The sequence below is a fragment of the Dipodomys ordii genome, unplaced genomic scaffold, assembly GCF_000151885.1.
Source record: "Dipodomys ordii isolate 6190 unplaced genomic scaffold, Dord_2.0 Scaffold57, whole genome shotgun sequence".
NCBI lineage: Eukaryota > Metazoa > Chordata > Mammalia > Rodentia > Heteromyidae > Dipodomys > Dipodomys ordii.
The window spans coordinates 11209663-11235951 of record NW_012267273.1 but is presented as its reverse complement, the minus strand read 5'-3'; the positions used below and the strand labels follow the sequence as shown (position 1 = coordinate 11235951).

At 42.6% G+C, this 26289-nt stretch overlaps 1 protein-coding gene across 1 annotated transcript in view; it reads left to right on the top strand.

Moving 5' to 3' along the window:
- The window catches only part of Lmx1a (LIM homeobox transcription factor 1, alpha), a 136513-nt gene that overhangs the window by 76588 nt on the left and 33636 nt on the right, over positions 1 to 26289 (top strand). The window contains exon 4 of the mRNA XM_013021780.1: positions 16593 to 16825. Coding sequence (XP_012877234.1) covers positions 16593 to 16825 — 233 coding nt within the window. The remainder of the gene's footprint in view (positions 1 to 16592; positions 16826 to 26289) is intronic.

Genomic DNA, 26289 nt, shown 5'->3' with positions numbered 1-26289 from the left:
TCTGAGAGACCCAGCAGCCCTGAGGCTGTGTCTGGAGGCTGCGACCCACAGCTCTTTATGAGGGTTGCAGCCATCCATCAGCCCTGCTGCCACTTCTGAGTTCTGTAGTAAATACTCACCCAGGAGCCCAGTGCAGGAGGTGGGGAAGCTGAGGGCAGTTTGGTCATTCCTTAGCTCCTAGGGGGTGTTGGCAGGAAGTCCCTGCTTCTTTGCCCACACTCCTAACCCCATGTTACTTCAATTTTTAAAAATTCAACCTGACCAATGTTCATTAAGTACCCACCAATGTGTTCTGCAGATAACGAAAATGAGTGTAGTCCTTTTAGAGATAATAATATATCAAAAGTTACAAATATAAAATCACATTTATAAGTTTATGGCATAAACCAATTTAGATGGGGAAAATACTCCTAGAACACTGAGCTGAAAGCATGCATATGTATGTAGCAGAGGTGGTGTGGAAATGGAAAAGATGGCCAAGGATGGATGTAACAGGTGGAGAAGAGAGAAAAATCACTGTAGAACCTGAGCAGGTATGCACTGTCAGACCCCAGGATGAGTTTCCATGGCTAAGTGGCTCCATGTACCCAACTTACTTAGTGCAAAGTGTGCATAATTGTTGATGAGAGATAAGTGACTTTACCTAGCGTTTGAAACAACGTGGCTCAGTGGCTCATACTTTTAATCCTAGCTACTTGGGAGGCAGAGGTCTGAAGGATTGTGGTTTGAGATACCAGCCAGTGCAAAAAGTTTTTGGGACACCAGCCACTGCAAAAAGGTTTTGAGACAGACACTGTATCAATCAACAAGTTGGGCATGGTGCCTGGAGCTCGCTTGCATTTTCAGCTGCATAGGAAGCAAAAGGAGGAGGCTTTCAGTTCAGGCTAACTTGGTCAAAAACACAAAGTCCTGTCCCCAAAACAACTAAAGCAAAAAGGGCTTGAAGAGCTGGCTCTAGTGGATCAGGTGGTAGAAAAACTGCTTAACAAGTTCTCCAGTATTTTTTTTTAAAGAGCATGTAAGGGTTTAGTGAATGTGGCCCAGTGTGTGTGGTCTCTCTCTCTCTTTCTCTCTCCTTTTTGTTTGTCAGGAGGCTTGAATTGTGGGCCTGGGAACTGTCCCTGAGTTCCTTTTGCTCAAGGCTAGCATTCTACCACTTGAATCACAGATCCACTTCCAGATTTTTCTGTCATTAGTTGGAGATAAGAATCTTAAGGGCTTTCTTGCCTGGGCTGGTTTTGAATGGTGATCCTCAGGTCTCAGCCTCCTGAGTAGCTAGGATTACAGGTGTGAGACATCGGCGCCTGGCACTTGTGGTCTTTTATCCTCCTCTGGCATTATGTTATGGCAGCTCTTGGTGATCTTATTGATGATCTCTTGGTGATGCATTTCTGTGGTACCTGATATGTGAATGACACTATTAGATGTCATCTCATACCTCATCTTGAACTCTTGCTTAACTTCTATATGACCACTTCGTTTTTTTGCATTATTTATGCTTGTAACTTTCAGCCAGAGGTGTCACTTATTTTTAGAAAGGGGATGATGTGGGCTGGGAAGGTGGCTCAGTGGTAGAGCGCTTGCTTTGCATGCATGAGGCCCTGGGTTCGATTCCTCAGCACCACATAAGCAGAAAAACAAAGCCGGACGTGGTGCTGTGGCTCAAGTGGTAGAGCGCTAGCCTTGAGCTGAAGAGTTGAGGGACAGTGCTCAGGCCCAGAGTTCAGGCCCCACACCCGGAACACCCCCCCCAAAAAAAAACAGAAAGGGGATGATATTCTTGTGATACTGTTAGCATGGAGTGACAATGCAATACATGCTTCATAAATTGTTTTTATGAATAAGATAGTCTAAAACCAAGTGTCAGAATGTATTTGGTGGAAGTGACGTTCCTATCCCAAAGTGACACAAGAGAATTAGTCACTATCAGGTAAGACGGTGAGAGAGGCGTCATTGGAGAGGCAATAATCCTGATTTGACTTTCTTGGTAGATGATCCTCTATTCAAATTGGCTGTATACTGGAATAAGCTGGCTAAATGGGCTTTGTGTGGATGTATCCTGAGTATCTGGGAAGGACTGTTAGGATGTGCCCACTGGGTGGTGTTTGGTTCCTGTGAAGCTGACTAAACAAGCCCACCTCTGTCGATCTCACCTTTTACTCACCCTGGAGTGAGGCAATGATGAGTCATTCATTCAATGACCTGCTGTCCTCACCCATCCCTCCTCTATGCTCAGAGAATTCTCTGCCAGTCGCATTCAACTCATTTGATTTGCCTGGATAGTGAGCGCAAGGAACGTCTCTCAAGGCTTCTCGGGGCTGCCCCTTCCTGAGCCAAGATCCTGAATGCCAAGGCTCCTCCTAGTTCGTGTTTCCAGCTATGTTGGTGCAAATTCAAACCACAAAATGCTTCTCTCAGGATGAGTAGGAATGTGGGTGCATTGCATAGGCTGAGCCCTGGAAACTTCTATTTCCTCTTCCTGCTGCCAGGGAGGTGCTTGTGAATGCCTCTCTGAGCCACAGAAAAGTGTACACAGGAGATGAACTGTCCACACTGTTGGTGAACTTCCCCCATTCTAAGCTGGGGGCACTGCAGGCCTTCCTCCTGAGCCACAGTGTGCATGACTATGGCTTGTAGATCCTGTGTAGACCTCTAGGAAACCAGCATAACTGTTCTGCGTCCCCAGAGGCTGCCAAGCTTCTCTGTCAGTTCTTGCCAGACAGTGGAACACAGCCAGCCTCTCCTCTGGTCCCTCCTCATCCTTTTCCTCCTGTCATCATTTCTTCCCCATGGTGGTCCCCTCTCTGAGAGAGGCATTGCTCCTAGGGGATACACTTGTCCGAGTCAATGGAAATAGGTTGAAAGCGAGGGTGCAATGAGCCCGGGTCCTTTCCACGACTCAGCTGCACCCTTGCCTTGGCCCTGCTGCTTCCAATGAGCAAACGAGGGTAGTTGATGCTTCAGTCACCGGTGTAACCAGATCTCTGTGGGCTAGTGAAAAATGGAGCTCTCTTCAGCAACAACTGTTTGCAATTAACTTTAACATATGGTGGAATTTGTTTTTGTGTCCATAAAGCATGATAGGCAGAGAGGATCTGGCAGGGAATGGACCCTGCTTGTCACGCCCCAGCTTGGCTGGTGGGAGGGAATCTTTCTACTCAATGTGGAACACTGAGATTCTTGGTGAGTTGAATGGTTGTAGATGATTCAGTCAGGGCCTGAGATCTCACTCTGACAGCCTGATTCTGCCAGACGTTTCTCCCTCCCCAGCAGCAAAAGTAAAGCTTTTTTGAGGGTGGCCTTAACTGCTCTTTCTTCTCAACCTTGGCCATTCATTTCCATTTCTGTGCTGTTGGGGTTCTGTGCCTTTTATTGAGGGCTGCCCAGTGGGAACTGTATGTCATGATGGGTCATGTCAACAGAAGTCACAGGTCAGCTCTGAGACCAAATCATAGGTGAACGGAATGAGTTACGGAGTATTGGGCTGCAAGTAACTGGGGCTTAAATGCTGTAGGTGAGCTCTGCTCATCAAGCCTGCAGTCTGAAGGCAAGTGTAACTGTGTTTGCTTGGCAGTACACAGGGTCATCGGGGATAAGAGCTATTTTCAGTTCCTACTTTTATCCTCAGGATGTTGCTGATGTCATCCAGATTGTACCTTGTGCCTACAGATAGCTTTCCATCTTCCCTTGACAGAGTCCAAGACTGAAGGAGCTGAGGCTATAGATTGCTTCGTTGTTTGCCTGATCGTAGGAAGTAAAATCCACCTCGAACTTCCCTTGGTTCTCCTTATATCTCTTCAGCCACAATGGGTCTGCATGCCCTCCGTGGGACCAGTCATTTACAAAGGGGACAGAAGTCTCCTTGGCTTGGATAGATCATGGGTCGTCCACGGGAAGGGAGCGTTGCCCAATATAGTGAGTATTCTCAGTGCAGGAGAAGCAGTGACCAGGGAAAGGCTGTGGGGAGGCAGCCAGCAATGATGCTGAAAGAAAGAAGGCATGCTGGGAAGCGGGGCTGGGCGGGCAGCACGGTGGCCCACCCTCCTCTGCGCTCCTCTCACGCCTCTTCTGTGTGCTGGCCCCAGAGGTGTCCTTTCATTAGCATTCTTCCCTTATGTAGAGCCTCTGCTCACTAGTGTGGCATGCCTTCTCATTTCCCGTCAATCTAATGTCTGAGAACCTCCTCCATCTCACTCAAAACATCATACCCACCAGGAAGCTCAGGTGTCCTGTGTTACCTCCGGTCCCTGGCTGGTGTGTACACTGGCCATCCTACCTCCCGGTCATGCCATTTTCACCCAGTTTCTACTTATTTGTGTCAGTGTAAATTCTCAGGTATACATTTTCTTGGCTTAGAAGTAGCTTGTGTGTTGGTCTCAGAGGCTAGGCTTTCTTTGTAGAAGTGTGGGGGGGCAACCTCTTTAGTAAAACATTTCAGCATGGTTTGATAATCTCACTTAGCTCTGCCTCTTAGGAGCTTGGGTTTGGTAATGACGGTAGGGTTACCTTGGACTCAGCATGGAGCTTACATGTAGTGTACAAAGTCCCATCCTACTAACTGGCAGAATCCTCAGAGGCAAGCTGGGCAATGATATAATGGCAGACGTACTTCGATTCCTGACACCTTTGTAAGTCTGTTTTCTCATGTGTAAAATGAGAATGAATTTTGAACAGATGAGGGGCACGATCTGGATAACCAGGTTGTGTATCACAAAGGAAGGAAGGAGGAAAGGAGAAAGAAGAAAAGGAGGAAGGAGGAGAGAAGGAGAAAGCTAGTGGACCTATCAGGAGGCTGTTGTGGTTATTTGGGGCTGATGTGGAGCAGCAGTGAGATGAGAAGCAGCAAGTTTGACTGCGGCACGGGAGTGGCTTGCTGACCAAGGGGATCTGAGATGTGAGGAGAGAAGCAGGAAAGATTCCAGATACTTGTCTTGAACAACAGGAGAGATCTAGGTGTCATTGGGTACATGGCAGGAGAGGCTGTGGTTGGAGCAGATCTGAGTCAGGAGGAAATGAGAGGGATACCCACAAGCTCTATGTTTGGTTTTATTAAGTTAGAGATCATGAAATATCACACTGTACCCCACATGTATATGTACAGTTATGTATTTAATAAAAAATAAATACAAATGCTTAAAGAATTGGAAATAGCAATGCTGATCAGAGTATTACACATTGTATTCATGTATCAAATTATCACACGGTACTACATAAATCTATATAATTAAAAGAATAACTTAAACCAAACCTGAGGATAGGCGTGGTGACACACGTTTATGATCCTAGGTACTTAGAAGGCAGAATACGAAGATAGCTTCAAGGCCAGCTTAGAAAAAGTTTAAGGAGATCCTATATTAAAAATAAGTCACTAGATATGGTGACTCACACTTATAATACTAGCTACTTGGGACACAGAAGTAGGAATATCATGTTGAGAGACAGGCCCAGGCAAAAGTGCAAGCCTTTATCTAAAATGTAAACTAAAAGCAAAATTATCTCAGAGTTGTGGCATAGTGATAGAGTGCTAGCCTAGCAAATATGAGGCCCCAAGTTCAATCCCTAGCACTACCTCCCTGCTGAAAGAAAGAAAGGAAGAGAGAGAGAGAGAAAGAAAGAGAAAGAAAGAAAAAGAAAGAGCAGGAAAGAAAAAGAAAGAAAGGAAGGAAGAAAATATAAAAAAGAAAAAACGAAATCTAAGTGACGGTATTCGTTATCAAGTTCAATTTAGAATACAAGGTAGGGTAGAAATAGAAATGTGAAAGTCAATTCAACATATGCATGATATTTAAAGTAATAGTTCTGGGTAAGACAACCAAAGGGTAATCATGGCCTTTATTAGAGAGCTGTATTAGAAAGGATGGCACTGGATTTGCCTTAAAGTAGAGGACCTGGGGAATAGCAAACAAAAGTAATTTCTCAAAGTGTCTTTTCTACAAATGTTATCAGACACAGAGAAGTAGGTGGTGAAGGAACAAAATAGATCAATAGAAAGGCATTTTTGTCCAAAATGGGAAGACCCCCCCCCACAATATATGTTATCCACATTGGAAAGAGGGAGAACACAGGATAGTTTTGAGTAAGCATGAACTTACCAAGCCTAGTGGCTGAGTGGAGGAGTTGGCCCTAGATAGGAGGGCAAACCAGACTGTTCTGCAAACAAGACATTTAGCAAGCCAGAATGAAGAACTTGGAGGGGGTTGCGTTTCCTATTACCATCCATCCTGCTAACTTTGGACTAGCTAGTGATAGCTGTTATTTTTCTTACTAGAAGGAAGTAAAGAATTAGGAGGTTGATGGTTGGTTCAGTTGTTAAAGATAATTTTCAAGGATTCACCTTTCTCTGCATTGGTAGGTTTCATTCTCTAAGTACCAATATGGCTGGGTTGATTCTGGGTATTGTGTATTGCTCTTATTTTTGGTCAGTCATTGAGTTTGAACTCAGGGCCTGGGCACTGTCCCTGAGCTTTTTTGCTCAAAGCTAGAGCTCTACCACTTTTTCCACAGATCCACTTCTGGGTTTCTTGTAGTTAATTGAAGATAAGAGTCTTTGCTGCCCCGGCTGGTTTTGAACAGCAATCCTCAGATCTCAGCCTACCAAGCAGCTAGGATTACAGGTATGAGCCACCAACAACTGGCTTGGATCTTGCATTTTAATTCTTGTCAGAAGTAGGAGAAATTAATTAATTGTACTCATCAGCTGAGTCTGTCTCATTTTATCAGAAACAACAGTGTTTTCAGAACTTACTACTTTTTTAAAGGAGTCTCCATACAGTATTCTGTAGTGGGGTCACCGTTTAATGTTCCCACATCCCACATTTCTTCACATCCTTGCCAATACTTGCTCTTATTCTCTCTTTTTGATTGTAGTCACCTTAGTAGGTGTGGTAGCTTCCAGTTTTTACTGGGAAGCAAGTTGGGTAGTAGGAAGAGAACTAAAGAGTAAGAAAGACTAAGCAACTGGAGTAAAAGTGAACAAACATGGAGAAACAAGAATTGTGTCATTTGTACAGGGTTTTTCTGATCATATGTGGTTCTCAAGAAAACTGAAGTCAGTAAAATTAAAATGAAAAGAACTATGAAAAAGAAAAAAAAAACAACTAAAGTCCAGCCAGGAAGTCGAAGGCCACACAGTAGGGAAAGAGGCTTTACCCATTGTGGGCTCCAGGCTGTTGGGTTTGGGGAGTGCATGTGAAGTTAGAAGCCCAGCTGTGGTGTTGCTTTTACCATACGATAAGGACAAGGTAGCAGGTAACAGAGTTCTCACTCGTCAGAGCTGAGATGTTACTCAAGTCCGCACCTACTTTGAGGTCCTTGAACTAAAGGCATTCTGGAAATTCAGTCAACCCAGAGGTGCTCAGCTCTTACATGGAAAGGGAAAGATAGATGCTCAGAGCTCCAATTGACTTTCAGGCCATGGTGGGAGGTTTTAATCAGGTTAGCAGTGGGTATTTTGCTTTCCCTTAGATGTTTTCCATTCTGTGAGGCTGGGCGTGGTATGTGAGGGAGGAAGATAGGAGTAGTTCTTGAGGTTGGGGTACTGCCCCATATTCAGCAGTGCACCAGATTACTTAAGAATACATCCATTGGACTTCAGAATTAATCTAGTCCTAATACTGTGCTGTTGCTACCAGTTGATTCTATGAGGGGGGTCTTGGGTTGTGACAATATGACTTTTCTTCTTCTTTTTTGCTTCTTGACATATAGCACAATAGTAATAATGAATGAAGAGTGATAGTGACCTGAGTGAATAGGATTCATAGAGAGCTCACTGTGGCCCCCTGCTGAGATCCCAAGACTTTCCCATCAAAACATCATCAATAATAAATACCCTGTCCCTCCTAGAGAAACACACACACACACACACACACACACACACACACACACACACACACACACACACACACTTTCACAGATCCCCAGGAAACATACATTCTTTGCAAGAGTATATGTTGTATTGGCCATAGGCCATGCAGCCAAGCCAAAAAATTGTGGAACAATAGGAATCTGTGCCCAGAATATCAGCTAAAAATACCTCCCTCCTCATCTCTCTTGTTTGCTGGGTATGTTGAGAGTGTCCCACGAGGCTAATGAGGATCAAGAGAAAGAAAAGCTGGCATTTTCAAAGGAAATCAAACCTTTCGCTCCTTAGAAAGAAAATATTTTTCCATATGCCTGTTTTATGTCTGACCGTTTTTGCATGTTTGTGTGACAATATGGAAAGTCTATACTCTTAAGTTGTGCCACCTTGGCTTGTGTTACTGGAATCCACACTTTGACCACAGTCTCTTGCTCTAGAGCCCAGTTCATAGGCAGAGTTTTAAAGTTTTGGCAAAGAAGCAAAGGTGGAGGGAAGAGTAATCTTCCAAGAAAGGAACACTCACTGTCCTGCCCTCTGTTCACATATTCAGCTTCTTAAAGTTTGTTGGATCCATTCCCATCCCTGGTTGGACCATATTTTAGCTGCTTTTGTTTCTTCGTCACTGATTGAACCTAAAGCCCTGGCTTTAGTTCTTTTAGTTAGTGTAGCTTTCTTTGTGGTCCAGCTCACTTCTTCTCATTGGTCCTTGCCTTTCGCCCCACCATTTGTAAGATGAGGGATGAAGTCAAATGATTTCTGGGAGCTTCGACAGCTAGAGTTGCAAGGTAGGGATATAGGTGCCTTAAGTGCAGGGCCACACAATGGTGGGTGACCTTGATAAGAAGTCATCTGAGGACTGAAATGATATGCCCCAAATATTTGCCAGATATATTCAGCATTAACCAAATAGCAACTGATGGCTCAGGCCAACCATTTCTCCATGGAGCTGCTGACTTCCTGAACATATGTTGGGTGTTAGGCAATGGGTGTTACTGAGCAGTAGGTAGCTGGTATCAATATTTGCTGTGGGCTAGGGTAGATCATAGTCATAGTGGTCTGAATGAGATGCACCTTGTCTCCTCTCAAGTGTTTGGCCTCTTCTATTTGTTTGTTGGTCTCTTCCCCAATAACATTATAGCTTATGGAAGTTCAATTTAATTAATTCTAACAATGACGAACAAAGCCTTGTGATAACATAGAAAGTTCTCTTTCTGTCTCATTTGACTATCATAAAATATACCATCTTATACAAATATTTTCATGAGCAGATATGTTAAACTGATTTCAGTAATGACAATAGCTGCTACTGTGTGTCAGATACTTCAAACATATTGTCTTATTTCATCTCTGAAATATAAGATAGACATAATCTCATTTTATAGATAAAGAAGCTGAGGCTCCAAGAGAGTCTGTAACTAGTCAAATTCATAAAAGGCATGACCAAGATTTGCATCCAGGTTATATGAGAGACTGGTTTTCCTACAGTCTTGATGACTGGAGCAGAATTCTTGTGATTCCAGGGAAAGATAAAAATCAGCCATTGCTGCCAGCAACCTTTGTGATAGGTAGAGAACCCTGTGTGTTGCCCTGTGCTCTTTCCTAGCATCTGGGGGCATGGGCATCACAGCCTTCCTGTCCCCCACTACATCATCCCATTGTATGGTCTTCCATGTAACTCCTGAGGAGCTGCAGAGAGACAGAAACTCTGATTGGCTCAGCCTACCACTTATTGAATCTTTTTTTTTTTTTATTACTGCAGAATCATGAGACTGTCTCCTATAGAAGATCTTGCCACTTCTATTGTCCCTGCAGACTTTCCCACCGCGCCCACAGCCACGTGCTCAGTTGCTTATTGTGGTGGTGTTGGCTCAGCCTCAAGGACAGAGACCTTGGAGCCAGCTGACAAGGTGGCTTGTGTCACTACTTCTAAGGCCACAAGCCATGCTTTTGGTTCCCAAAACTTTTGAATACTTCTCTCTCACCATCTCCCCTTCAGTTTAGCCACATGGTCTCCCAGACTCCCAGCAGCAGATTTTCTAGCAGACAGTTTTGGCTTATGGCCAACCCCTGTCTCTGCCTGGGATGACCTCCGGTTACCAAGTCAACATGGCGCTTAATGAATGCTGCTATGCTGCCCCCTGGTGGAGAGGGTGGAAACTGGGAAGAGATTCCTGCCTTCTGGTTCAAGAATACTCACAACCCTGTCTACTTTCTAAACCAAAGGGTTCACATACCTGATCAAAACTAGTTTCAGGGGGCTGGCTCAGTGGTAGAGCACTTGCCTTGCATGCATGAGGCCCTGGGTTCGATCACTCAGCACCACATAAGGAAAAAAGCCGGAAGTGGCTCAAGTGGTAGAGCACTAGCCTTAAGCTGAAGAGCTGAGGGACAGCGCTCAGGCCCCACGACCAGACACCCCCCCCCCAAAAAAAAAGACTACAGGACTCTAGTCCAAGGTTCAGGTAGGTCTTTTTTTTTTCCAAATGTAGTTCTGGATCAGGAACTTTTTGGAGGGTTATAACCTGTGCTGTTATTATATTCTTGCCTGTGCCTCAAGAGTCTTGAAGCCCTTGCACTGGAATAGCTGTGAGTTGAATGAGGTTGCCATGATTTGTAGCATTCTTGTATGTGAGGGAAGTTGTGTCACCTGCCTGGAGGGTGGAGTTGGGGACAGTAGGTGTCTATGTCTGATGTATTACGTGGGGCAGAGGATGAGGGAGGAGGCCAAGGGAATTCATGGGTAAAAACATCAGATGTATGGTACCAAGAAAATTAAGTCCCAGTTTCCTTCCTGGTTTATAGAACAAGAGGGTCATTAGCCACATTACAACTTTTGATTGGCTGTGTTAACCAGGGCTCACCAGCAGAAACAAACAAATAAGGTAGAGATATAGGAGAGGGGATTTATTAGGAAAATGGGCTCATGTGATGGTGGAGGCCAGGAGGTCTTGTGATATGCCATCTGTGAGCTGGAAAACCAGGGAAACCAATAATGTACTTGTCAGTCCAAAGACGAAGTCCTGAGAACTGGCAGAACTCCTGCAGTCTCAAGCTAAGAGCCTTGGATGGTATTTACCCCTATTGGATGAAAGTGATTTCTTCTTTACTCAAGTCTCCTGGCTCAGATTCTATTCTCTTCTGGAAACACTTTCACAGAGATGTGTAGAAACAATGCATTATCAGCGACTCAGACATTTCTAATCTAGTCAAGTCTACACCTAAAATTAACCATCCACGAGTAAATCCAGATAAATTCTGTGTGATAGGCAGCCTGCAAGTTCCACTTTTTTCTTGAAGCCCATTTCTCTCCTCTATTCCATTTTTCAGCTTAAAAAATCTATCATCATTATCACTGTCATCACCACCATTGGGATAGTTACTTTTTATGGAGGATTTATTATGTATCAGGAACTATGTTTATTGGTTTAGTTAAGTGCCATTGAGACTAGAAGGTAGGTCCTTTCCCTATTCCTGTTGTATAGATGGTCTACTCAAAGCCTCATACTTAGTAGGTGGGAGAATTAGATTTTAACTGATTTGATTCCACATGGTCATCTCCTTGTAGCTGTGATTTCTACAACATAGTCTTTCTCTAGCTGAACTTCCTTGTGTCCTTGTCAATGCAAACCCTTCCTCATTGGCCTGAATTTCTGATTATGCCTTGAAAACTAAGTGATTGCAGTTCTAACAAAAAACAGTCTCATTTCCCATCTCTGTGGAGTCAGAGTAGACTCTCACATGATGGTGCTGGGTCGATAACTCTTCGTTCCTAACCTTGATCGAAAGAGGACAGGCCTCTTTCAGTAATGCTTTAGGTGCTTTACAGTGTTTGAGATGAGGAGTCTAAAGGGATCAACTTCCTTTTTAACTCCTGAGTCTGCAAGAACCTCCTGTAAAACCTAGGATCTACTCAGAGTCCTCCCATGAGCTGAGGCTGCCATTTCAGCAGCTTGATCCTTCTGTTTCTCCTGTGAGGACAGTGCTGGAGAGGATGTGAGAGAGAAATGAGAAAAAGACTCATGAGTTGCCCACCCCAGAGTCTCTCCCTTCCTGTGGAGATAAGGCATCACCAGCCTGGCTGAAGTGAAATAAGGTGATGTCCTCTTTGAGTTCATACAATAGTTCCCTGCCCCTTCTCCTCCACTCACTTAATGCCATAATGAATTGAAGGATCATCACAATTCCTGATGATAATTAGACATTCCATAAGTTTAAATCCCCTTTTTTCTGGTCCACTGCTTTTCTTTTTGCAGTAATGTAATTTGGGAGGACTGAAGTAAGTTCTAGTAATGAGGACCCCCAGGTGTTTGGAATGGTGGAGTGATTGTCCCAAGATCAGACACTAACACCATACCATCTAGCTTCTTAATGTGGCATCATACTACTACGAGGAATCTTGCAATACTGTGGTACACCCTTGCTTCTCAAGTTCTGTGCCTTGCTGTAGGTTACCTTACACTTGCTTCCTGGTAGTGCTCAAGTGTCAGTCCTTTGCACCTATCAGCTCTTGAGACATTGTCTCCTGTGTAGTAAGGTTTCCCAACACATAAAAATGTAGAGTTAAGAAATTACCTAGCTCTGTAGTTTCAAACGCATTTTAGGAGCAAACTACTATCTTCCAGAAGACACCTTTTCTGGAAATTTAGAATCTGTTGTGTGCATCTTTATATCTCTACATCTCTGTATCTACCTGTCTATCTAATATTTTGGCGATAAGATGTCGTCATCTTTGTGTGAATGACATAGTATAGGAAAGGATTTTGCCTGGAGAATCAGTATATCAAGGCAGTGCCCTGCTGAAACACTGTCGGGAGACCTGGATTTAGGGACATGCAGTATCTTGTTGCAAGACGGGGAATGATGGAGTAGAGACGGGTTTTTCTTCATTCTTGATACAATACTGGTCTAGGACAGTACCTTACATTAAGAAATGCAAGACAACAAATCAAAGGTCCAGGAAAATGGGTGTCTTTTCTCAGGCCCCCCCCAGTAAAGACAGAATCTTTGGGTCCAGGTCTTCTCACTCTTTGGCTTGTGCCCTTTCCCTGAATCAGGTCCCATGTCCTTTGTTTCTTTGCTTTCCTAGTGGCATCTGGGGTAGGGCCTGGCAGTGCCGTATACACAGTGCTTGCCTTGGATGATTGAGCTATGGTAGGGAGAGGATGCCAGGCCCATGGTTTGGTCTCAGGAGCATGCTCTGTCTCACTGTCAGCACAACCAGCAGTATATCTCCTGGGTTAATTTTTCTGGGTAATGTTATGCTCTGGAGATGAAGCCATGCCCATGCGAGTGCTTGGGGGACTCATAAGAGGGTTCACATTCATGATGAGGAAGGGAATTCTTGGGGATTATGTCTCAGGAAACTCTTGAGCACTGAGAACCACTTTGGGGAGAGAAGAAAAATCTACAAGCATCAAAAGACAGGTAGGGCCAAGAAAAATGATTAAAACTAGTCTGTCCCTTATAGGTGCTTGAGGACATGTTCTCATTTAACCATTACAGCCCCAGGAATATAGGCACCAGGGCTGCCTTAAACATCTGAGCAAGCTGAGGCTGCAAGAATTGAGTCATTCTGGGGGGTATGGCTTGTGAGCTCCACATCTCTGTGTACTGTCTCACTAAGATTGACAGCCATACACCAAAGTTTGTGGCTGTACAAGAAGTAGAAGCTGAGTACTTGGTGGAATTCTAGCCAGCTCCTTCCTGCCCGGCATGACATGTGGGACAGATAGCAGGAGTAAGGAAGAGAAGAGAAAGTGAAGAAAAAACTTTTGTGACTACTAGTCTAATCCGAGTGGATAAGGTCTCTCCTTTGTGCTCTTCTGTGCTATTCCATGCAACCTGCTGCTTGCTGGAGAATGTGGCTCTCTAAGTATAGGGATCCCTTTCAGACAGAAGGGCATTAGTTGGGGAAGGCTTAGTTTCTGGGACAGGTACTGCACTAGATGCTTTTCCAGGATTCTCATTCTACTGGTAAGGGGATGGGATGGTAAGGGAAGAGGAGTTAAAGGACCATCCCAAGGTGCATTCGGGGTAAGAGAATTTATGATGCTTAGAAGAGCTGGGCAATATGATGTCTGCCTAGATGATCTGGCAGTTCCAGAAGCCTTGACCAGCTTTCCTGGGCACAGCAATCTGCCAGGCTCTGAACCTAGAGCGAAGCCTCATTAGCATTCAGAGGGGGAAGTAACCATGGGGGACACATCCACAGCATTAGGAAGAGACAGACTGTGTTTTAATTATGACCTAGACTTCTGAACAAATCCTTTTCTCTGCTTGTCTGAGCCTTAGAGAAAACAACTTGTGGGAGGTGTGCAATCTGCAGCTGGGTCCACAGTGGCACTCAGTACAGCTGTGTACACATCTGGTACCCAGGTGGTGGACTATATGCTCTTTTTCTCCTTGAATTGCTCTGGGGTTCTAAGAGCCAAGTTAGTAAGGTGAGGAAGACCAGGTTTGGACCCAGTGCAGAAACCTAAGGAGACTGGAAAGCAAAAAGCACCACTCTTCTCTTCTGGTCTGTGATCCTCAGTGACCATGAACACGACAAGATCAGAGCCCAGAGACAAGATTGGAGCCCAGACAACTATGGGAACTTCCCCTGGTTGCTCCTGATCAACATGGCAGGTCTTGGTTGCTGAGCTCACTCCAGCCCTTCCTTCTTTTACTTGGGGCACACTTCTGGAGTAAGGGATGAAATAAAATGGGAAGAAAAGGAGGAGGAGGAGATTAACAGGGTAGAAGTTAGAAAGGCCAAGTACACATGCTACCACCTGCCACTGCCGCGTCTCAAGTGCTTGTTGACTCCTTGTGAGCACTTGCCTTGAGTCTATTTAACAGTCCATTCCAGGGGACGAGGAGGAGAAGTGGGCTCGAGGACAAAGAGCCTTTGACCAGCTCCTGGAAAAGCTGTGATTCATTTGCTCAGGTTGGCAAACAGTGGCTGGGGGACTTGGGACTCAGGGGTGTGCTGGGTAGACTTTCTATAAAATGGATGTCGTCCAGCAAGGAGGGAGGGAGGAAAGGCAAAGATTTGAGAGACTAGAGTTAGTGTAGAAGTTCAGGAAAGAGAAAATCCACACTGAGTAGCTGGAAAAAGGACAGAGAAGGATCTGTTGGTACCTTGCATTCTGGTTTAGGGGCTCTCGTATAGCTTGTTGGTAGTGAAATGGCCTATAACAGCCATTTGGACTGTTCCCCAACTTTGCCCCGTTTCTGAGGTTGAGGGCAGATGGGGGGTGTATTAAGATAGGTGTTTCTAAGGTGTTCCTGATGGCCAAGAATAGAGGGGATATGTATAGTGATTCAAAGCATAGGTTGAAAATCAGGTAGCACACCCACTTCCAATCTTTCAGACTGGCCTCTGTCCTGGGAGGAAGCTGTTTGTGGGCAGCTGGTTGGTTTATAGATGACTTCATTTCCTTCTCTAAGCCTGAACTTGAATGGTCCCTCTCTTTTTTGCCCCAATCTCTGTGTATGTGTCTCTTTGTGAACATCTCATTAGCTTCCTCTTCACTCCACCATCTCAAAATGCTTCCCTTTTTCAGGAAGCTGCCAGGATAAACATATTGTGCATAAATATTGACTTTGAATCAAACTGGTACTATTTCATGGTTGAGAATTGATTAAATATCATAGTTCCCATATATACTACTGCTATATGTTATTTTATATCTATGGGATATTGCTTTGAATTGTGCTTATATTCTGTTTCCTAACAACAAATCCCTAAGGGTAGTTATGAGCTATTTGTTCTTTTATGTTTGTTTGTTTCTTTAATGTTCTTTCATAAGTATGTGAGGGTAGGTGGATGGGAATGAATTTTGTCTTGTATTCTCGTATGCTTACATTGATGCCTGACACATAACAGATAATATATACTTGACTACAAGAATGCCAGTGGGGTGATAGATACTTTTTCAGTCTCCATAGTAAGACACAGAGCAGATGGTGGGCTACAAGGTACATAATGGATGTTTCTGTCTAAATGAAAGAAGAATAAATAAGTGTATGAGTGAGTTTTTGAGGTGAGCTTGGCCCAATTTAGGCCATCACAGTAGTTGGCCTGTGGTAGGAAAATGTTTCTTGATACTCATAGTTGCTTAGATCTGTAAAAGAGGGCCTTACTAGCTGACCACGCTGGTACCTGCTCCCTAAATATACTTTGGGTTAGTGTATTTCTTCCTTTTAAAGAGGGGAATGGTGTATAGCTTTATGTCCTTGCTCTGGCCAGTCTATTCCTCCTTGCTATTCTCTCCCTTACACCATCTGACCTTTCCACTTCTATTATCTCTGGTGTGTGGAGAGAATCAGAAAGTGATTTTGAGTGAGTTCTCACACACACACACACACACACACACACACACACATTGTACTGCTACTTTTAAAGAGGAAATATCTATTTATTTAAGAGACTGTAAAATGAAGTTATAGTTCAGGAATCCCAGAGATATTTGAAGGCATATTATATTCAGGCACATGTTTGAGTTTTTACAAAAGAAATTATTGTGTCATCAGGCTATTAAAAACAAAAACATTGTCTTTGTAACTTTTAGTTTTGCTACAGGCCATCCTGGACTTTATTGATTGGGTGTGACTAGGAGGAGATTAAACAACCTGAGTTCCAGCATCTTTGTCCTGAGTCTGGACAGTCCTTTTGCTGTTGAGCTGAGGGGAGACTCAGACTCAAGCCTGACCTTCCTCACAGTGTCCTCCCTTTCTCTGCTCCTGCCAGGCTGTTTGCTGTCAAATGTGGAGGCTGCTTTGAGGTCATCGCACCCAATGAGTTTGTTATGCGTGCTCAGAAGAGTGTCTACCACCTGAGCTGCTTCTGCTGCTGTGTTTGTGAGCGACAGCTTCAAAAGGGTGATGAATTTGTCCTGAAGGAGGGGCAGCTGCTCTGCAAAGGGGATTATGAAAAGGAACGGGAGCTTCTCAGCCTGGTGAGCCCAGCAGCTTCTGACTCTGGTGAGTACCAGGAGGTGGGCAGTACCGTAGTGGAATGGTAGAGCAGAGTGGTCATCTGTATGGCTTTGTTCTCTGGAGGGCCAGCTGCCTAGGCAGCTTTTACTCCATGAGAAGTTGATTGTATTTCAGGAACTTTGTTTTAAAGTTCAGAGTCATCTGTTAACAGTCAGCTATTTCCATGCTGCTGCTGCATAACAAATCACCCCGAATTCCAGGGCATCCAACCATGAACAGAAATACAACCACAAATCTTCAGATGAGTTTAGCCTCAGGCTTAGACCAGGTCCAGGTTTCTTCTGTGTGATTTTTCTAGAGTACTGGGCATAATCTCCTGGTAGTGGCAGAATAAAAGAAGAAATATTCTATCACACAAGCACACTGTACGTTTTGTTTGCTAATATCCCATGATAAAAATGGATTACAAAGTCTCAGGTTTGGGAAAAATACTCCACTCAGCACAGAGTCTTGCCACATTGTACACGATGTATCACTATGGAATACTATTAAAGGGATGATGAATTGGAATCAGTAATTGAGTCTGTGATGATCACTGAATTTCTCCAAGGCTTTGTGGGTCACATAAAGGGGTAAAATGCATTTGTCCTTTCCCCCCCTCATATACCCAGCCCTCACCTCACACTGACTGGAGAAGAAGGAAGAAAGAAATAGGGGATGTTTGAACTTTTTAAAGTGAATATGCTGATATTGGGGCTGGAATTCAGGAGCTTTTTAGCCTTTTCATTCAAGGTTAGCATTCTACCGCTTGAGCGACAGTTCAGACTTCTGGCTTTTTGGTGGTGAATTGGAGATGAATCTCATAGCCTGGGCATGGCTTCGAAGCATGATTAATCTTCAGATCTCAGCCTGCTGAATAGCTGGGATTACAGATGTAGGTCACTGGAACCTGGCTCTTGGTTTGAAAATTGTACAGAACAGACTTTGTAGGGTCTAAGAAATGAATAAACCTAGGAATGTCATTCCAGAGTATTAGTTCCCACAGGACAGTGTTTGTCTTTACCCATGAATCTTTTGAGATCCAGTAAGGTGATATTCATGTAATTTTGCTTGTTGTTGTTGTTGGTATTTTGGTTTGGTATTTGTGATTGCAATTCCAACTCCCCAGCTTGTGTTTTGGCTTTTGGTAACCTCACTCTGGGATCCTAGGCTCTTCCATCTCTGTGCTTTAGTTGCTGTCAGTGTCTCTCACTCCTGGCCAAATGAATGGAATCTTCACTCCTAGTCTTGCCCTCTAACTCTTCCATCTTCCTAGCGTGTTCTGTATGCTCTAGACTCCACTGCACCAGGGAAGACCTTGAGGCCCTGTGCTGGATGAGCTTACCCCTCCACTTCTCCCATTTGATTGTTGTTGCTTGCAATTGTTTGCCTTTCTTGCCAGGAACTAAGCTCCTTCAGAGACAGTATGTGTTTTCTTTATCTCTTTATCTCCCCTGGCACCTAATGTAGGCATGGACCATAGAGGTTTACATAGACTTTTTGTTACAGAATAAATAAACCCATGGAACAGTGCTTAAGTGCCAGAGGATTTGGAGATCAGCAGCTGGGGTGCCTTGTCCTAGCTGTAACATGTATCTCTGGGACCTGAAAAATGTGTCTGAACTCTAAGCCTCCATTTCCACAATTGCAAAATGGTGACAGTCACATTGACCTAAATGGGTTCTTCTTTGGGGAATAAATGAAATAATCATACCCAAAGCCTAGTGTTCAGCTAAGAGCTGCTGGTTGTGTCTTCCCTGTAGTGAGAGTTTTTGCAGTTTCATTTTTTACTTTTGTTTGACTCCTTGCTGATTCTTGCTTGACTGTGCTTATAGCTTTTAAGGGAGCTCTCACCCTGGTCAACTCTTACTGGGATTTGTGGTCTCAAGTTTTCCTAGATTATTTTTTTAATTTGAGGAAAATTTGTCTTTGTCTGGAACACAGGCTCTGACATATTCAAGTAGTTCCTGAGGGTAGTTAGGCCCATGGAGCATCCTGGTGTCTAGTTGGTATAAGGCCAGCTCACCCTGTGGTTTCCCATCAGGTGTCATGTAGTACTTTCCCATCCATAGCCCCTCCTCTCTGCAGAGCAATGCAAAAGCTTCAGATTTTCAAAAGACTCTGCATGGTGGACAGAACACCAGTGTGACTTTAGAAAGATAGGCATGCCCAGAGGGACATAACATTCTCTCCCATGTGGAAATAAACACTATAGTCAAGCCTTTCCTCATATACAGCCAGTTGTATGGGTATTGATCACTCAGTGATCTAGTTGCCCTGTTTTAAAAGTTTACAGATTTTAAGTTAAAATCTGAATGGGACATTGTTCCCTCCCCCCCCCCCGCCCCAACCACATACAAGGCAAAAAGAAGACATTGGATCTTAGCACACTATTAGTAGAATTACACTGTTCAGAGCAAGGGAACTGTGCTAGGTCTTTTCTGAACACATCACATTTTCAGCAGTATGTTTGGTTGTGAACATTTCTCTTTGAGGCTGATATCGATAAACTGGAGCTTTCCAGATCATTGATTTGTGTATCATTCAGCATGCATAACTTGAATGTGAGCTCTGTACCAGCCATAGAGTCACAAGAATGGCAAAGGGGTAGGGAGATTGCAAATTGTGTCCAATGAAGAAATTGTAGCTGTGTAGGCTAGGAAAGTAAAGACTAAATGAGGATATACCAGTTGCCTTTAAATAGTCAGAACAGACCAGCATTTTGTTTTACTTCACAGAGAGAAATAGAATTCATTCACTCAGTTACCTAACAAAACCTTGGATACTTGCATTGTAAATAGAAAAGTACTAGGAAGTAGTTTTCAACTCAACAAAGGGAATGTTGGAATGTCATTTTAATGGTTAGATCCAACAAAGAATAAACTTACCCAAGGAAAAGACCTTCCATGTGTTGAGATTAATATCGGCAGGTAAGAAGGAGGGTGGTGTGTCTCTGCTCTAAAACTCCATAGTTCATTTTTGCAACATTATATTTAATGACATTAACATCTCAACCTGAATTAAAATTATATTACTCATTTGTCACGTATATAAATGCTGCCTCTCTTGCATTATAAATGGTTTGTGTGCTTGCCTCACTAATGAACGGAAAAATTTCCAAGGAACAGAGTTGGGCTTTAAATCCTTTGTTTCCTTAACATAGGTTCTTAATATGATACTAAGAGAAGAGTAAGTGATCAAGAAGTGGCTAATGGGTAGAATTAAGTCCTGAAGGAAAGACATTTACCTCTGACTAGGGCTTTATAGAAAGCAGACAAGTAACTATAGCACACATCCCAGCATAAATGTAATTGTTCCTTTGGTTTCTGTCTGGAGTGCCCTACACATTGTAGCTGCTTGATAAATATCTGTTGACTGGATTGCTGACTGCCATCATCTATAATATTATCAGTGACTTAGATGAAGACCCAGAAGGCAGATGATATAAACTGGACAGGGCATACTGGTTCAACAGCTAATAGTCTCCCTAATCAGGACGGTTTTGGTAAACAAACAGAACACTGGTAAGCTGAAATGTAACTAAACATCAGGCTCCCAAATACAACTATGGTTATATGAAATGAGACCTGTTGCATGGAATTACACGTAGGGTTGTTAAGTGATGCTAAAAGCAGTGGGATTCAGAAAGACCTATCTTGAACTAAGAGAGCTATAATGTTCATAATTTATCACTCTAGTACCTTTTTGTATAAATCAGAAGATATTTAAGATACTTGGAGTAATTTTATGTGACACATTTTAGGAGATCATTGGCTAGCCTGATAAAGATCCCTTAGGAGAGTTATTAGTTATCTTGTTAAATGATTTAAAAACCTAAGAGGCTCAGAATAGTTTAGTAAAACTAAGGCTTGAGAGTCACATCCCAGGTTGCAGCTGCAGTACAGATGTGAGACATTCAGATTCAACATAGCATAGAACTATGTTTATATGACAGAGTGGTGGGCCTTCAGGGAAGTTTATCCCTTAACATTGTAACTACCTAATGGTAATAAGTTGCTTATAGATTTTAGAGCCCATGGCTTTATGATGCTGACTGAGATGACTTAAAGGAAAGTATGGGTAAGTTCATAGCTACTTAGAATTCTAACCTTAGGGGGTCTTGTGCTACAGAAAACTTTGATCTAATGTGGTTCCGCCTCTTCTGTTCGGGTCCCTGCCTTGTCAGTGGCCTTGAAAAACAACCTCACAAGCAGATGGATACAATTTGTAGTCAGAAGAAGATCCTGCAACATTTAGGTCTTGAGTTCTTCTTCCAGAAGAACCATGGGCTTTCAGATGGGGTAGGTTTCTTGGGTCTTGTCCACACTCACCACCAACCCCTGCTTGAATATTTTAGCCACAGAGGCTAAAGAGATACAGGATTACAAGTCAAAGAGCCTTTCCTCTCTACTCAGTATAATAGTGACTCTAGACATGGCAGTTTTTCTCTATGTACTCATCAGTTCTCTAGCAGATACTAGCCAGAAGTCCTGAAATTCAGTCCTGAAACGCACCTACTTTTGGAGAGTATCAGATTCCACTGGGCTAATTGTTTGTTTAAACAAGAGAAATCCCCACCCTTCTGCTTTGGATGCCAGTTGCAAGTTAGAAGATGTCCCTATACTTCCAACAAATTAGGGTCAGAAATTGGAGTTCCCAGGAGGCTCTGCTAAGATTCAACTAATTGGTCAAAGTAGCTAAGAACTTTCCACCTAGGTTCAGATTTTTTCTATATATATTTTTTATTGTAAAAATACTGTACAGAGGGGTTACAGTTACTTGAGTAGGGTAATGAGTACATTTCCTATCGAGAATTTGTTACCTTCTCCTTTGTTTTTTCCCTACCATCCCTTTCCTCCCCAACTCCCCCTCAAAAAATTATAAAGTTCATTTTCAACATAGTGTCTTGTACATCTAGGTTCAGAATTTTATTACTGAGAATATTTCAAAGACTACCAACGAACAGTGGACAAAGAGATACACAGGCTGAGGTATATGAAAGGGGGTGGAAACATCTATGTCTTGATATGACACCTTCCAGTTGTCTGGAAGCTACCAGGATCTTCTTTTTGAATTTCTGTGAGACCTTATTACAGTGGAATGGCTGATCATATCATTGGCCATTCTGAATCCATTCAACCTTCAGACCCTTTCTGTTCCCTGAGTTGGAGGTGGGACTGAAAGTCTCAAAAATCTAATCTTGCTTTGGTCTAGCTTTGGCAAGCCCCTATCCTAGAAATGTCTGGAAGCACCCAGACACCAACTCTCTTTTTGCATACAAAAGATATTATTACCACTACAAAAGAAGCCCTTTTGTTTTGGCCAGGAAATTGGACAAAGACCCCATTTATATTTCACAGGTTTGTAGGAACTCTTGACCTCACATTTTATAGTAAGCTGTTGGTTGTATTAGGTCTCAACACCTATCCTAGCCCATGTGTAACCCCAAATTATGTTCTTGGCCTTCCTTCAGCAACTTACAAAATAAGTCAGAGACTGCTTTCCTCCATCTCAAAATGAATTGTTAAGATCTACGAGACTCTTTTTTTTTGGTTGGTCCTGGGTCTTGAACTCTGGGTCTGGGCGCTGTCCCTGAGCTCTTCAGCTCAAGGCTTGTGTTCCACCACTTGAACTGGAGTGCCACTTCCAGTTTTCTGAGTGGCTTACTGAGATAAAGAGTTTCTTAGATGTTCCTGTCCAGGCTGTCTTTGAACTATAATCCTCAGATCTCAGCCTCCTGAGTAGCTAGGATTACAAGCATGAGCCACCAGTGCCCAGCTTAGATCTACGCGACTCTTAACTCTTCTTTTTTTCCTTTCTAGTGCTTTTCCATTCTTCCAATTAGCCCTTATAGGAGATATATACTATCTATGAAAATACTACAATCTCTTAAAATGTGGCATCAATATGAGGCTAACATTTTCTGTCTGTGGGTTCAATAGTAGTGTTATGGATAGCTTATTCTATCAGATCCATGGACAGTGTGTACCTAATTTACCACTGTATCCTCAGGGACTACTAGCATAGACCTGGACACTGAAATGTTAGGTAAAATCTGTTAAAGGATGAATAAGCTCACAAAGCTCTAGCATCATGAACGCTGTCAGGGCTTTGGAAACAGGTAGTTTCATTAGCTATTTTGACCCAAGAGTGGAAGCAGGAGCTTGCAGACAGGCTAGAGGAATGGCTGGTTCATGTAGAATTTCTCATCTACTTCTATCTCCATATTTTCTCTTAAAACCAGAGGTTATCTATGTGTCTCATGCAGCAGTTCAAAACATGTTTCCTTAAATATAAAAATGAAGGGTGTGTGTGTGTGTTGTATGTGTGTGTGTGTTTGTGTGTGCGTGCGTGAGTGCTCTAGTCTTGGGGCTTGAACTCGGGGCCTGGATGCTATCCTTGAGCTTTTATGCTCAAGGCTAGTGCTCTATTACTTGAGCCACAGATTGATTTCCAGCTTTTTGGTGATTAATTGAAGATGAGTCTTTTAGACTTTGCTGCCCTGACTTGGCTTTGAAGCATAATCCTCAGATCTCCATCTCCTGAGTAGCTTGGGCATCTGGCAATATTTAAGTTTTGAAATAAAAATTTAAATTTACACACAATGGGATTTCTCAGGGAAATGGATAGACCTGGAATGAATTGTGTTAGGTAAGGTTAGCTAAGCGTAGAGAGACCAGTTGGTATATGTTTTCTCTCCTATGCAAAGCTAGATCTAAAATATACTAGGATATGATAAATCATACAGGATGATAGACTTTCACACACAGTGAGACTAAAGGAGATAATTTTAGGGGAAGAACACAAAAATACAATGCCTCTGTGCCTCTGATAATGTAAAAAATATTTATCTAAATGAATTCTAGGAAATGGAAAAAATTAAATTTATGAAGCACTTGAAAAATAGGACAGAAGTTCTCACATATCCTTCATCCAGCTTCCTCTAATGCTAACATTGTGTGTGGCCATAGGACCTTTATCAAATTAAGAAGGTAACATTGCATAGCATTATATATAAACTATAATAGCGCTTCTCAATTTCATGAGATTTTTCCATCAATATTTCTTTTTGTCAGTCATGAGGCTTGAACTCACGGCCCAGGTGCTATCCCTGAGCTTTTTTGTTGAAGGCTAGCACTCTACCACTTTGAGCCACAGTGCCACTTCCAGTTTTCCAGTGGTTAATTGGAGATAGGAGTTTCATGGACTTTCCTGCCAAGGCTAGCTTTGAACCTCGATCCTCAGATCTCAGTCTTCTAAGTAGTTAGGATTACAGGCTTCAGCCATCAGCACCTGGCTTTCATTGTTTTTACCCTTACAAGATCCAATCCAGGATAAGAGGTTGTATTTAGTTAGTTAGTTACTTACATGCTGGTCCTGGAACTGGAAATCAGGGCCTGGGGACTGTCCCTGATTGTTTTTGCTCAGAACTAGCACTCTCTGACTTGATCCACAGCTCTGCTTCCAGTTGTTTTTTTTTTTTTTTTTTGTAATTTATCGGAAATAAGAGTCTCAAGGACTTTTCTGACCAGGCTGGTTTTGAACTGAGCCTCACATTTCAGCCCCCTGATTAGCTAGGCTTACCCAAGCTATTTTGGATTATTTTAAAGTATGATTGTCTATTTTCATTTTTTGATTACTAAAAATGGCTATGATCCAAATTTTAGTTTTCGTTTGTCATCCCAACATGTTTTTTAAATTTTATTTTTTGTTTTTTTCTTGCATTTTATTTTTTTCAATTTTACTGTAAAGGTGATATACAGAGGGGTTACAGTTGCACAAGTAAGGTAATGAGTAAATTTCTTTTCTGTCAGTGTTAACCTCTCCCTTGTTTTCTCCCTCTTTCCCTCCATCCTCCCTCCCCTCCTTCCCAAGTTGTAAAATTCATTTCCAACCTTGAGGCTAGTGAGTATCATTGTTGACTTGGTTCACCGTTTGTCCCACCATTTCTATGATTAACATCTTATTTTCTTTTAGCACCTCTAGCCACAGGATCAGATTTTATTTTTGTTGTTGTTGTTGCTTATTTGGGGGTTTTGTTTCAACCTGGCTTCTGCTTACTGGGGAATCTGGACTGCAGTGAGGGTCTTGATGTGCTTCTCCTAGTTGTGCATCAACTGGACCATCACAGGGCCTGGCATGCAATAGGAATTCAGTAATGTGTGCATCTATATAAACAAATTAACTTTCTCCTGATCATGTTAAACTCAAGTCTTTGGTAAATAAGGACAAATCTTTAGTATTTTTTCCCCACTGGAGTTAGGAAGAAGATTTCTTGCACCCACTGGAGTTTTGAGTCCTTTGTTCTTATTTTTCTTGGGATAATATGGGATGTTGTCACTTTCTAGGGCCCAAAAGTTTGAGAATTACTGCTACAAACACACTGTTTCCTAGGGTTTGCAATTGATGTGCATTCCTGAAATTTAAGCCTGTAAATATATTTTAATTATATGTACTATGTCAGGTGCTATGAATTAGACAAAAGACACAAATGTATCACCTGTGGCCCTGAAGATTTTGGTACAGTGTCTGCATAGAGAGACAAGAAGAATGCTATCTCTTTTTATTGTGGCTATTATTATCAAAGTGACAGGAAGAGCGCACATGTTTATATCATGTCTAACACAAGGGGCTTCAAGGACATTTTCTGGTTTATTAATCTGGCATCTCTGGATGATAGGCAAGAGGCAGTAATAATCATTGGGTCTTTCAGGTTATTTTCAAAATCAACAGTTATATCTCTTGTTAGTATCACAGCCATAAAATTCACTACCAGATTTATTTGTTGCCCTCTGTCTGGGTTCGGCACTTCTGCTCTGTACTGAAGTTTGGTCTTTTACTGCATTTATTTTGTCTTCGTAAAATAGATGGTGAAATAAAAGACACAGGATACTCAAGTCAGGGATAAGCCAGAATAAGAACTTAAGTCTACCAATTATGAAGTCAGGACATTTGATACTGAAACAGAGGTGATCAACCCTTGCTGTAATTATGAGTTGGGTTGAGGCTGTCTTTGGCATTCATAGGCCGTCTGCAGATTCAGACAATATATGATCTCTCTTCCACTGAATGTTATTTAATTTTGGAACTATGTGCACCCTTAATGGTTTTGACGAAAACAAATTACAGAAACCACAATTTAAAATGAGCACGATTGTTTCACAGTACATTTCACTCTCAGTAGTGTTTATGCATTTTCATATCTCCTGTACAACCTTCATAAGAAAAGAAACTGGCCAAAAGAGCAATTCATCCTTGTCATTTTTTTATGATAGCGAGGATGACAACATTCACAATACTGAACTGAGATCATTATCTTAAGTGATTTTCGTGAATTAATGAATTCAATCTTATATCATGATGATGAAGAAAGCAGTCCTAGTAGTATTCTAATTCTATAAATGAAGATAAACATGGAGAAGGTAGGAATGTGTCCCCAGGCACTACCGTTAGTCATTGGAAAAGCCAGT